Source organism: Cricetulus griseus, chromosome 5 (genome assembly GCF_003668045.3).
Source record: "Cricetulus griseus strain 17A/GY chromosome 5, alternate assembly CriGri-PICRH-1.0, whole genome shotgun sequence".
Taxonomy (NCBI): Eukaryota; Metazoa; Chordata; class Mammalia; order Rodentia; family Cricetidae; genus Cricetulus; species Cricetulus griseus.
The window spans coordinates 91,222,957-91,237,858 of record NC_048598.1 but is presented as its reverse complement, the minus strand read 5'-3'; the positions used below and the strand labels follow the sequence as shown (position 1 = coordinate 91,237,858).

At 36.9% G+C, this 14,902-nt stretch overlaps 1 gene segment (V, D, J or C); it reads right to left on the bottom strand.

Moving 5' to 3' along the window:
* Positions 1-7,052: 7,052 nt before the first annotated feature.
* Positions 7,053-7,556, bottom strand: LOC103161497. The segment is given in 1 exon segment: positions 7,053-7,556. A coding segment is annotated over 1 exon segment (504 nt).
* Between the last annotated feature and the right edge of the window lie 7,346 nt (positions 7,557-14,902).

The window sequence follows — 14,902 nt, the reverse complement described above, 5'->3', positions numbered from 1 at the left end:
CACATTGTTCATTTCCTCTAAGTGAATGAGAGGCTTACCTTATTTCCAGATCTGGATTCTGAGTTTTCCATGTGGATTGTAATGCCATTTCTAGTGGCAATGATGATGTTAGTTAGTACAACATCCATGAGGAAGTTGGACCTTAACCCTTGATTTTCAACACTCCCAGATTTGCTTAGAGTAAATGTTCTCTTTGTGGTCAGTTTGCAGCTGCCAATATTTTAATGCTTATCTAACCACATTTTGAATATTGCATAATGGGCTCTTGTGGTCTCCTGGGGTATGCTTCAGTATGCTACTAATAGGCATCATCTCCTTTCTAGTCAGTATCTCTGTGCTTTCTTATGAGACTGGAATGGAACAGATGTAATGTTTATTCACAATCCTTTACATTAGAACTTAGTCCATGGAAAAATGAAAAGGAAGCTGTGACATGCAGTTTGATGATGCACTCAAGTTGGCTTTAAACAGCAAATATGCTTCTGTCACACTAGGTATTAATAGTTTACAAGATTGCTTCTGTTATGCATTGAATCTTAAATGTTTCCCAAAGGCCCAGTGTTAAATGGGTCTGGATACCAGCCTTTGCCTACAGTACCGGAGGCTAGAAGACCCTTAGGAGTGGGCCCTAATAGAGGGGATTTAGGTCACTTGGGGACTTGTTTAAAGGAGATACTTAGGAACTCATGGCCTCTTTCTCTTACTTTGCTCTCCAATTGTCAACTTGGATTCATGACTTACAGTGTCATTTTAGGGCCAAACAAGCCACCACTGATATCATAAAATTAAAATAAATCTTCCCCCTTCACAAGATGTTTTTTCCATATGTATTTTGCCACAGCGAAAGGAAGCCAACACAACCTTTTCCTGTAAAATCATAGAAAACATGTCTGAACATTGCCAGTTGTTTGTACTCCACTGTTGAACACAGTCTTACAGACACCTGGATAGAGATATTGGATGAACATATATTATTTGAAATAGAGTATAAATTATTGCCAAACAATATTTTTGGAAACATGTTTGTTTACTGCTTTATGAAATAAGTATATTTATAAGTCCCTCAAATATCCATAGGACAGTTTCTGTTATACATTGATATGTCTGCTGTCTTCCAATGTAGAAACCAAGTACTATTTAAATTGCACTTTTAATTTCGGTATGTAGTCCCTTTTACCTGATTCATTTGGTAGCAAGGGCTGTGCTGACATATTTGCAATGAAAATGAAAGATGTACTGGTAGTTCTATAGTATTGAGGAGAGAAGCAACATGAAACCACTTCTCAGACTGGAGCAATTTTTATGGATATGCTTCAAAAGTGATCCTGTTAATTTTATAGCTAGGTCACCACTGGCTTTTGTCATAGGATATATGAGAGTGTGCATAATATACTATACTAAGTCCTGTTTTGTTCAACTCTAATTTCAGTCAATATCAATCACGAGATTATTTGAAAGCGCTTTGAGGAAAGTATTGAAGTAAGGGAATTTGATATGAAATCCAACCATAATAGTACCATTGTGTTTCCTACTGAGTTCATTTTCAGGAATTACTGAACCAATTTTCCTCCCATTTATACTTAAATTTATTTTTACTTTTCTCTTTCTGACTGGATTAGTTGGTATATATTGTTCATATTAAATTGAAATATATATGTTTTGTGGGTTGTTTCTTTGAAATGTGTCACAAGAATAGTTCTTATATATTTAACATAAGAGTCTACATTCTTCCATCCAAGTACCGACCCTGCTTAGCTTCCAAGATCAGACAAGATGGGGCACGTTCAGGGTGGTATGGCCGTGGACATGAGGGAGCAGAAAGGTTGAGTCAGGGGAAGAATAGAAGAAAACAAGAATGGAGATATCATAATAGAGGGAGACATTTTAGGTTTACAGAGAAATCAGGCACTAGGGAAATGTCTGGAGATCTACAAAGATGACACCAGCTAACAATCTAAGCAACAGAGGAGATGCTACCTTAAATGCCCTCCCCTGATAATGAGATTGATGTCTGACTTATATGCCATCCTGTAGCCTTCATCTAGCAGCTGGTGGAAATAGAAGCAGACACCCATAACTAATCACTGAACTGAACTGGAATCCGGATGCAGAGAAGGACCAGTGAAGAGCAAAGGGGTCCAGACCAGGCTGATGAAACACACAGAAACAGCCGAACATTAGGGAACTCCTGCTCCCAAGACTGATAGCTGGGATACCAACATAGGACTGATCCAGATCCCAGGAACATGGGTTTCAGGTACGAAACCTCGGAAATCTATGGGACCTCCTGTAGCAGTTCAGTACTTATCCCTAGAATGGAATTTGGGAGTCCATTCCACATAGTGGAATACTGCCTGAGCCAAGACAGAAGGGGGTAGGCCTAGGCCCTATCCCAAAGGATACAATAGACTCTGATGACACCCTATGGAAGGCCTCACCATCCAGGGGGAGCAGAAAGGATATGTAATAGGTAGGGTTTTAGTTGGGAGGTGGTGGTAAGGGAGGACGGGGAGGGGGGGAGAGGGAACTGGGATTGTCATGTAAAACAATCTTGTTTCTAATTCAAATAAAAATCTTCAAACAATTAATAAATAAATATAAAATGCTTAAACCATAAAAAAGAGTCTACATTCTATGGACTACACACTTCCTTGATGCGGTTAATAGATGAGGTGGGGGAAATAAGGTTTATTAACTATGAATTCATGGTAAGATTCACCAGTCTAAGACAAAAATATTTGAGCTTAAGGCCTATATCTTCCCCTTAGTAGCAATGTGATTTGTCCCAAATCATATTAACATTGCATGGACTAATTTATTTCCTGTGAAACACCCATGGCTAAAGGCTTTGTTTTGTGCATGAAATGAGTCAATGTAAATAATTTGTTTTGGTAGTGCTGGGGTCAGACTCAGGGCCTTGAACATGTGAATCAAGAAAGCTACCACTGTGCTGCATCCCCAGCCCGTAAAAAAAAAAAAAGTTTATCATAGCAAGTAGTGTATCTGAATGCTTTTGAATATGATTATAATAGAACTTAGTGATGCTGAGTTGTGAGACTATATATCTCTTTAATTTTTATATCCCTTTAAATGTATTTTCTCAGTTTTATTTTTAATTATTTTATTATTATTATTATTATTATTATTATTATTATTATTATTATTATTATTATTTTTGTGTGTGTGTGTGTGTGTGTGCTCTGGAGTGCAGAAGGGTATTTGATCTTTTGGAGATGAAGTGTAGGTGTTTGTGAGCCATCTGGTGTGGGTTTTAGGATTCAAAGTCTTGTCCTCATCATAGAACAGCAAGAACTTTTAACCACTGAGCAATCTTCCAACTACTTATTACAAAAATATTTTTACACAAGTACTTTTTCACTTGGAGAGAAAGACAGAACACTGGCTTTCCAATCCCTTTGGGAATGTTCTGTGTCATATAAGGAGTCAAGATGATTTTACTAAATTTAATCTCAAAAGAGTTAGAAATTGCATTTCCTATAAAGTTTTGACACAAAAACATCAGTATCTGTAAAGTTAATGTTTGATTAAAATTTTAAGGAAGTGTGACGATAATCAATCCCTTACACACCTTTATTTAAGAGGACTGTTTTCCCCCTATATTTTCTTTATATATCTTCTGCGCAAAATTTTCTTTGTCCTGCCAATTTTAGTCTGTCAAAAAAAATTTAGTTACTATTAAGTAAAATATCGAAGTTGATATTTAGTTGACTGTGGTTCTTTGCTAGGTAGAAGCAGCACTGAATTTTAAATATTCTAATCTGCCACTTTCTAGCTATTCAATTCCCTGGAGTGTCAACTCTAAAAGAGACCACCAATGCTATACACATATACACATAAACACATACACATGCAAAGATATTTTTTTTTATTTATAGGAAACTCTAACATGTTACCTGCACACAAAGGCTTTTCAAATACTTCCTTTGTTCCTCTAGAGGTAATTTCTATTGTCCAAGAACATATTGCATATCTCCATAGAAGCCAGGATTTCTGGCTTCATGATGGGACTTACATGTGTGCAATTTTTCTCAGTAATAAAGACATAGCTAAAACTACAGTTTAAGCTTTTATAGCTTTGTTATCTACATTAGAGTTAGCATTAGAGTATTTTCTCCTTAACACTGTCACTGACCACATTCCTATTTTTTGTACTATGTATCAGAAAAAGTCTGAGTTTTAGAGAAGTGTCTACTGTTCACTATCTTTTTAAATCTGTTTCTTTAAATGTTTCTCTACAAACCACATTGGACAGAAAGTGTTATTGCATGTTTCAGAAGATGCCTGTGTCCCTTTATTCTACAGCCTCTGTAGTTTATGATATTTAGTGACACAGGAATTCAGGATTCTTTTAAAGCATCAATAATCAAATAATCAAACCATATTATGAAATATATATGTGTATATATTCAAATGAGAATATCAAAGGTAAGTCTATGAAAGCTAAGTGTGAAGCAGATAAAGTATGAAAACAATATTAGGGTCAAACACAGAGGACAAGCACATGAAATCTGATGATCAGATATTATATAGGAGGATATTTAGACAACTCTATAATATGGATCAGAGAAATGACTCAATGAAGAGCTTACTGTTCTTGCAGAGGACCTCACTACCACCTGTAACATTGGTTCCAGGGCATCTCATAACTCTCTTCTGGTCTCCACATTATATTCTAGAATAGCTAGATCTGGGAAGAGAAAGTATAACTCTTACATGGCATAATACTATAGAGTAAACTACAGGAGAGGAGACACTATAGAGCAAGTGGTGCTTGGCTTCAAAGCATGGGCTCTGCATCTGGGTACTGGGGATTGGATCCCGCAGAAGCTGCTTTGACTCTGCTGCTAGTCAAGTTCTCATTTCCATAAATGGTAGACACTTGACAGAGATTCTTATGAGGAGTCAATGGGCTTGTATATGGAAGGCCATTAAGAAATCATTTTTAAATTTCTGTTTTTTGAGATTATAATATAATTATAATCTTTCTCCCTTCACTGTCCTCCCTACAAACCATCCTGTATACCCCTCCTTGCTTTCATTCAAGTTTATGCCTTCTTTATACGTTGATCAATGTTTCGTGCATATATGTATATGTATATTACTAAATACATAAATATAATCTGCTCAGTCTTATAATGTTACTTTGTATGTATGTTTTCTGGGCTACTACTTGGTATTGAGTAACCAATTAGTGAGATCCTCCTAAGGAAGGCAAATTCTTCTGTTCTTAGGATTCTTTGGTTACCAATAGTCTTCTGTGTAGGGTTGAGGCCTTGTGGTCTTTCCTCTGAATTCCTTTTACACGTCTCTTGTTGTCCTTGTTCAGCTCCTTTTGACAGGCGTGTTGGTAAAACTTCATGAGTGTATCTTCTGAAATGGCTAGGAGACACAATCTTTGAACATTGTGACTACAATAATGTCTGTCACTATTGTGTTAATCTGCCTAACTATTGAAGTCATAAAATTTAGAGACTTTGTTTTTCCTATTGCTTAATAATTAGTTCTAAGAATAAGGATACCAAGCATCTTATAATTCATTTGGGTGCAAAGTTTTCATATCATGTGGTGTCTTTCCTCAATTTAAAACTTTTGCATTAAAAATTACATATCTTTTGTAAGTCATTTTTGAAGACACAAAGGAAATATTTGCATATACACAGTCATAATTTCACACTCATATGTCTACTCTTATTTATCTACATGTCCACATTCATACATAGCTGTAAGTACCTGTTATATATTTTATATTTGCTTGGTGTCTCCTAAACATCTGTATTTCTCTCCAGATACTCAATCATCACCTACCTACAAGGGCAGGAACATACTGAATCCTGTTGACACAAAAATCTTGATATTTTCTCTTTTAGGGTCCTCCTTGTTTACTACCATCTCTGGCAGTGTGGATTGTAGGCTGGTAATTCCTTACTCTATGTCTAAAATCCACATATGAGTGAGTACATACCATGTTTGTCTTTTTGTGATTGGGTTACCTCGCTCAGAATGGTTTCTTCAAGTTCCATCCATTTTCCTGCAAATTTCAAGATTCCATTGTTTGTTTCTTGTTTGTTTTTTCTGCTGAGTAGTATTCCATTGTGTAAATGTACCACAATTTCTCTATCCATTCTTCAGTTGAGGGACATCTGGGCTGCTTCCAGTTTCTGGCTATAACAAATAGTGCTGCTATGAACATCGTTGAACAGATGTCTTTGTTGTATGAATATGCTTATTTTGGGTATATGCCTAGGAGTGGAATTGCTGGATCTTGTTGTAGACTGATTCCCATTTTCTTGAGGAGTCGCCACACTGATTTCCAAAGTGGCTGTACAAGTTGGCACTCCCACCAGCAGTGGAGAAGTGTTCCCCTTTCTCCACATCCTCTCCAGCATAAACTGTCATTGGTGTTTTTGATTTTAGCCATTCTGACAGGAGTAAGATGGTATCTCAGAGATGTTTTGATTTGCATTTCCCTGATGGCTAAGGATGTTGAACACTTTCTTATATGTCTTTCAGCCATTTAGATTCCTCTATTGAGAATTGTCTATTTAGTTCTGTACCCCACTTTTTTAATTGGATTGTACCCCACTAATTTAATTAGTTTGATGTTTTAAAGACTACCTTCTTGAGTTCTTCGTATAGTTTGGAGATCAGCTCTCTGTCAGATGTGGGGTTAGTGAATATCTTTTCCCAGTCTGTGGGCTGCCGATGCAGAGGTCATGAGGGAGCAGAAAGATTGAGTCAGGTGTAGATTAGAAGAAAGGATATGTGACAGGTTGGGTTTTAGTTAGGGGGTAGGGGAGGAAGTGAGGGAGAAGGGAACTGGGATTATCATATAATTCAATCTTGTTTGTAATTCAAATAAAAAGTCAAAAAAAGAAATATAAACAATAAATTAATTAAAAAATTAAAAAGAAGCATACCAGTGGAGATTGTCATTGATGTAGCTCTGGTCAGGGTCTGATGTACTACAGGGAACATCCTGAGTCAGCATCTTTAATTCTCTGATTTTCTTTTGAAATGTTGACAAACACACTCTAGGACCAGGAAGTGACAGACAATGGGACACTCAGAATGATTATTTCTGAGGGAGTCCCCAGGTTTATCTTCTCTGTTAGCTGAGTCCCAGGGCAGCTTCCTGCTCCTCCATGGTTTCTGACATACTCAGGATATGGTTGTAACACTGTGATTCTTGTACAGTAATAGACTGCAGCTTTGTCAGATGTCTGGCTCTTGAGCTCCATGTAAGCTGTGCTGGAGGATTTGTCTCTAGTCAGTGTGGCCTTACCCTGGAACCTCTGATTATAATCAGTATCACCACTTCCACCACCAATCCATCCAATCCACTCCAGGCCCTGTCCAGGCTTCTGCTTCACCCAACTCATATAGTGGCTGGTGAAGGTATAGCGTGAAGCCTTGCAGGACAGCTTCACTGAGGCTCCAGGCTTCGCCACCTCAGCCCCAGACTGCTGCAGCTGGACGTGGGAGTGGACCCCTGTGGAAAGAAGGGCAGAGTGGATGTCACTGTCACCTGAGTGCATGGACCCTCCTCAAGTCTGGAACTTGGAGCCCTTACCTGCAGTTGCTGTAACCAGGAAGAGGGTGATCCAGCTCCATCCCATGGTGAGGACCTGTGTGCTCAGTGACTATGGAGAGGACACTGCTCATATGTTGTTTTTGGTGTGGACTTCCCTATATTTACCACCACAGACTCACATGATTTGCATATTCAGGGGCAGATTTTTTAGGTAAGGACCTAGTCCAGCTGGAGAAGAAGGAGGCAGAGACACCTGGGTCAGGCAGCTGGATACTGAGACCAAAATCCTTACCCTGTCTGAGGAAGAAGCCATTCCTGAGACCATTGCAGACCCTGTGGATATAACATCAATGTCTAATCACTCAATTTAAAAATAGAATACCAGAGTCATTATTTCCTTTTCCTGATAAAACTGATTCCGAGGTGTTGATAGTGATGTGGATAATTGTGAATGAAAAGTTTGAAAAACTCCTAAATTCGGAAAATTTGCATTTTCCTTCCATATATAATAAATTATTAATTTTTTCTTTTCCTGCAAAAAAAATCTTGATATTGACTTTTACATTGTTTTCCTTGGTCAACATCTTAGTTGAATCCATCACCCTGTGATAATGATTTAGGTACATTATTTTTTTAGAACTTGGTTTGTAGCAGGAAAAATTCTCTATTGATTAGGAATGCTGTATTTTTTTAAATAAGTTTGTGGCACACTTTTTCTTTGTCATTTTTATAATTAGTACCAGTTAAAAGTACTCTTCTTTTGCAGCATCTTCTCTATTAAAATAATGTGAAAGCCTGATATAAACCTTACCAGTAATGACCACTTCTGTGAGGACAGGATCAGAATAGTGTAATAGCAGCAGATTTACCCCAGAGACCGTGGAAACTTTCTCTCTTTTTTTAGACATCTGTGTAGATTATTTGGTTTCTTCTCAACAGTTTTTAAGACCACTAATTTACACACTTATTCATTCACTTACATGTTCTAAGTTTGCTTATGATACATACTCAGAGAGGTGTGCATTTCTACCATGGCTCATTTCCCTAGTAGAATTAATTCCCTGATCTATTCTATTGACTAGGATTTTTTATTTGAACACTGTAGAAGATCATATCCTGTTCATCTTATAGTGGTACTTATGAAGCTCTGTGGGAGAGATTTTCCTCACTTCTTAATATTAGGTGACCCTATTGTGCCCATTGGTGTTATATTTTTTGGACCCTGGGTGCACTAGGTTAAAATAGGATTTGACTCACCTGTAACAAGTGTATAGAGTACTTCTTTGTGCTATATATTTACTGACTACTCTATTTTTACTTCATCTCAATTTTGTTACTTATTTCCTTTCTCCCTTGTGGCATCTGAAATTTTCTGCTTTGAGATGATTTATCAGGCAGAGTTCCTGTAGTGAATAATTACATAAAGTACATAGATATTCCTGTATTTTTGGCATCTACTATAGGCTTTCATTTGATGGAAGAATATCCATCCGTTCTGGATGGCTAAGAATGGAATCTGGCATATCAAACATGAGCAAATCTTATTTGTTATGATTGTTGTGAGAATCATGGCCACTACTCTGCAGAAGAATGTCTTACTCTGACAAATCACAACTTGGGACTCATTTCCTCTTCCACTTCCCACATTCTCACCTAACAACCACTGAACACAGACTAACATTTTAAATTACACCTATGAGAAGGACTATGCAGGTCATGTCTCTCTTTTGCTAATTCATTTCATGTAATGCAGTGATCTACATTTTCACCCATATTGTCAGTTTTCTTTCTTTTTATGACTAAACAATATTCTACTGTGTATTTTACCTTATTTTCCATTTTTTAAATCGGTCAGTGGATAAAATGGCTTGGCTACTTCTTGCCTTTTGTGTATATTGTTCCAGTAAACTGAGGGATGTAGATGTCTCTTTTTGACATACAAATTTCATTTCCTTTGGATAAATACCAAGTACTGAGATAGCTGTATCATAAGGTTATTTTTAACTTTTGGACAGCCCTTCATACTACGATCCTCAGTGTGTGTCCTCATTTCTATTCTCATCAACAGTGTGGAAGTATTCCCATTCATCTACATCCTTGCCAGAATTTGTTATCTTTTATCCTTTCATTTATAGCCAATCATAGTTTAGTAATTTCACATCTAATTATGGTTTTGTATGCATTTCTTACATGATTGGTGCTGTTAAGTTTCTTATTATTTGCATAACTCCTCTTGAGAAGTGTTCATTTAGATTTATTACCCATTTTAAAATTGTGTTCCCTTTTTGCTTGAGTTTCTAGAGGGCTCCATATATTCTGCTGTTCATATATATTCATATATTTATCTGATAAATATGTTTCAGTTTCATTTTTTCATGTATACTATATGTTGTCTATTCCCCATTGATTATTTCTCATGCTTTGTACAATATTTTTTTTCTGTATGTGGATACTCAGTTTCCCAGAACAATTCCTTAATAAAGGTAGTCCTTCTTCATTGTGTGTTGTTGTCATCTTTTCCAAAAAATCATCCAGGTTGGTATGCAAAATTACTTCCAGGCCTTCTGTTCTGTTTCATTGGCCGGAGTCTGTCTTAAGGCTGGGGCTGGTGCCTTGATATCAGTTGTGTTATTATCTTATTCAGTATATCATTCACCACCTCAATCAGAATCAGGAAGGGTAAATACAGCACTGGACTTGGAAAATAAAAGAAAAGGGAACACACACACACATCACACACATATGTGTCATGTATAGCTGCATGTTGGTTATTTTTTTGCTGTTGTTTTGTTTTGTTTTGACTTGTTTTTAGCTATGCTGTGATGAGCAAGCACAGTACCACTGAATGACATTTTCCAACTAATAATAATACCTCTTGATGTATACTGGCTTATTGGTAATACTAATCATCAGTAGAACATTTTCTAACTAATCACATCACTGTTATCATTTACTTCCGTTTAGTGAAAGCAATTGAAGCTTGTATTTTCCCCAAATGCCCCAACAGTAGATAACTCATTTTCATTTTCCTATTGGGTCCTGGATGTTTGGGGTGCCCTTATTGGTCAGAGGGTGGTCTCCTGTGATACTTACATTAGCCAACTATATTTTCTATTAAGAATCTCCAAGTACTAAGAGTTGGAAATTTTACTAAAAATCTCGTCTTCAATTTTTTGTGAAATTGCCAATAGAAGCACTAAAATATATAAAACATACACAAATATATTAATGCTCAAGAACCAAAACAAGTTCTCCAATGCATGAGCTCCATAGGGCTTTGTTTGCTGCACACAATGAATGAAATTAGCATGCTGTTTATTTTCAACCAATTATTTCAATAATTAGTTTTTAATTGTAAAAGGAAGGTATTACTACAAGGGCTTTTATTTATTGAGCTGACTCCATCATTTGGCTTGGGGATAAGTGTGTTTACTGCGGAGAGCATGTTGTTTACTGTGAGGATTACTTTCTCACAGAGTACTAAGTGATAAATTAACTCAGGTAGAGCTCTCTGATAACACGTGCAGCCAAACAGCCTGTCCACAAACTCAAAATGTGTTGCTGTTTTCCTAGAAATGAGGACATTCGTGAAGATGTGTCAATCCTGCTTGATATATATACCAAAATGTATGTGAATTCCATTTTATGATTTTTTTCTTTGTAGAAAAGATGAAAAAAAAAAAGAAAATTTAACTTGTTATATATCCCAGCTTTAAAAAACAATAAATGTCTGTGATTCACAATGCCTGTTGATATTTGAGTCTCCATATGTAGCAATACTGTCAGGCCACTAATAATGACATGGAGATTTTATATTAATTATGACATGTCTTTATTGTTTATTATAGATATAGCAATTAATATTCTATGTATCAACTCCAGAATATTTGTTACTATGAATTAGACTGCATGCAGAATATGTACTGGGTGCTCTGTAGTCTCAAATAGGCCCCAGAGAAAGGAATTCCTTCTCACCAGGGCATTAGCAGCAAGAGCTGCTTCCTCTGAACCTGGCTGGCAACTCCACCCTTCTTCCCAGAATTCTCTATCTGTGTCGAGAAGTCCCACCCATACCTCCTGACTAGCAATTGGCTGTTTAGCTTTTTATTACACCAATCATAGCAAAGCATCTTCACACAGTGTACAAATATCCCACAACAAACAGCCACATCATTTTGTAGATTCCTCACACGTTCTTGGTTCCTCCTGTCTTTCCACTTTTCCTGGAAGTAACCAACAGAACTGTTGGGTTATAGAAAGTATGCGCATTTAACTTAGTAAGATATTTTCAAAAAGTTTTGTAAACTGAGCTTTCATTCAGTACTGCCACCAGCAAGTAATGTTTTCATAATTTCACAGCATTAGCAGTTTTTAATTCAAGGCATTTTGATGGATGTCAAACCACTTTTCCTGTGACTAATGGTCATGAGCATTTTACATAGGCTTAATAGTTATTTTTATTATTTGAAAAAAGTCATTAGATTTTTTTAAATTCGTGTGTGTGTGTGTGTGTGTGTGTGTGTGTGTGTGTGTGTGTGTGTGTAATGCATGGGCAGTAGCACAGTGTGTTTGTGCATACATAGACATGTAGAACAGTGTGTTTGTGTGTATTTGTGTATGCATAGGCATGTAGGACAGTGTGTGTGTGTGTGTGTGTGTGTGTGTGTGTGTGTGTGTGTGTATGTATACATGGGCTTGTAGCATAGCATGTTGTGGTGGTCTGAAGGTGAGTGGCTGGAGTTAGTTGTCTTCCACCATATTGTTACTAGGGATAAACTTCTGGTCACTAGACTTGATATCAGTTGTTTTTATCCACTGAGCCATCTCTTGGTTCTTGTTTTCTTTTTGGAAAAAATATTCAGTTTTTAAAGCAATCTTAAAATTTTGGTTATTTTCCCACTGTTATTGTTTCAGAGAGCCTGCCATACAATTTTAGAGGAGTGTGTATAAATCTGTCATGGAATCTGTGTTTTAGAAATGGTTGTTTTTTCCAAAATCATGATTTGACTTTATTAATAAATGAGCAGAAAATTTCAATTTTGATAAAATTCAATAAATCCTTTTGTCATTCATTCCTCTTTCCTGTCCCTCCTTCTCTTCCTCCCTTCATATTTCTTCCTCCCTTCTTACATTTTTTCTTTTGAATTTTGTGCCCTAATTCAAAACAAGAATTCACTTTTTGTAATTATCTCTAGTAGATATTAATATATTTTGATGGGATCATGTGAATCATCTCACTTCTATGACCCTATACAGTGTGTGCCTTGAGCTGTGGCTCACTGGCTTCCTCCACACGCTTAGCTGGTGTTATTTTTGGAAATAAATTTCTTTCCCCATAATTGTGCCCTGGTGTGAAAGGCAAGACAATATCTCTGTTGGAACCTATTTCTGGACTTTCTGGTTTGTTCCACTCATGTCTATATCTATTGTGGCACTGACCCACACTGCCTTGGTTAATGTAGCTTTGTTGTAGGTCATGAAGCCAAGCATTTGAAAGCCTTGAAATTCATTCATCATGTTCAAGATACTCAGACAACTCCATGGTACATTTCCACATATATTTTACATTCAGCACATCAATTTTTTTTAAAAAAATGTTAGCTGGGATATTGATTGGATTACATTAAATCACCAAATCAAAATGATATGAATATTAACAATATTAAAAATTTCAAAGTAATGAATACTGTATATTTTTCCAGTTCTCCAGGTACCAGAAAAAATTTGAAGAGTCATTTTCAGTGAAAGAAACTTGAATCTTTGATGTGAACTTTTATGTCTAAGGATTCTGGGTTTGGGAACTAATAGACATCATACATTTTATTTTCTAACTAATTGCTGCCAGCAACAACAATGCAATGAATATTTATATATTGACCTTGTGTCCTGTGATATTTCTACATTCATTTTTAAATTCTATGAGTTTCAAAGTGGATTCCTTGGGATTTTCTACCTCAGTGAACAATAGTTGGAGACAGCCACAACATATGTCTTACAATTAAATACATTAGAGTTTGCAAACTGACATAATCTGCAAATCATTTCTATCAGAGGTTATAGAGCAAAGTATTGTTTGAATATAAGAAACCCAATTTGAAAGTTTTATACACAAAACGTGTTTTGATTGTATAATGATATTGTTTGTTAACAAAGTATGTAAATGGATATTTCCTGTCGTGGCACCACTTGGTCCCAATTACCCAGCAGCCCCTTCCCAAATTACCCCACAGAGGCCTCTCAATTATAAATGTTGAATAGTAAGCTCAGACTTATTACCAACTAGCTTTTACATTTTTTGTCATTTGCTGCTATGCTGTGTGTGTGTGTGTGTGTGTGTGTGTGTGTGTGTGTGATGTATGTGTGTGTGTGATGTATGTGTGTGTGAGAGAAAGAGAAACAGAGAGACAGAGACAGAGATATTCCCTTTTTGTTCTTTGGGTATGAGATTATTTCCTGTGTGTAGTTAACATCATTGGTATGAATTTTTCCTTCTAGCATCTTCTGTAGGGCTGGATTTGTAGACAAATATTGTTTAAATTTGAATTCATCATGGAATATCTTATTTTCTTCATCTATAGTGATTGAAAGTTTTGCTGGGTATAATAATCTGGACTGGCATTCGTGTTTTCCTAGAGTCTGCCATACATCTGTTCAAGCCCTTCTGGCTTTTATAGTCTCCATTGAGAAGTCAGGTTTTACTCTAGTAAATCTGCCTTCATATGTTACTTGATCTTTTCCTTTGCAGCTTTTAATATTCTTCTTTTGTTCTGTATGTTTAGTGTTTTGATTATTATGTGTCAAAGGAGCATTCTTTTCTGGAGCAATCTATTTGGTGTTTTCTATGTTTCTTGTACTTTTTTGTATTTTTTTTTATTAGTTCAAATTAGGAACAAACTTGCTTCACATGTCAATCCCTTCTCCCTCTCCCTCCCCTCACCCACAACACTCCCCCAACCCCCCCACTTGCTCCTAACCCATCCACCCTCCACTCTTCAGGCAGGGTAGGGCCCTCGATGGGGGCTCCCCAAAGTCCACCATATCATCCTGGGCTGGGCCTAGGCCCTCCCCCATGTGCCCAGGAAGAGAGTGCATCCCTTCACATGGGATGGGCTCTCAAAGTCCCTTCTTACACAAGGGAAAAATAGTAATCCACTACACGGGTCCCCCTAGAGTGCGGAGGCCTCCTAATAAACATCCATGTTCAGGGGTCCGGATCAGTCCTGTACTGGCCTCCCATACAGCAGTCTGGGGTCCATGTGATCCCCCTTGTTCAGTCCAGCTGTTTCTGAGGGTTTCACCAGTCTATTACTGACCCCTTTGATCTTCATTCCTCCCTCTCTGCAACTAGGT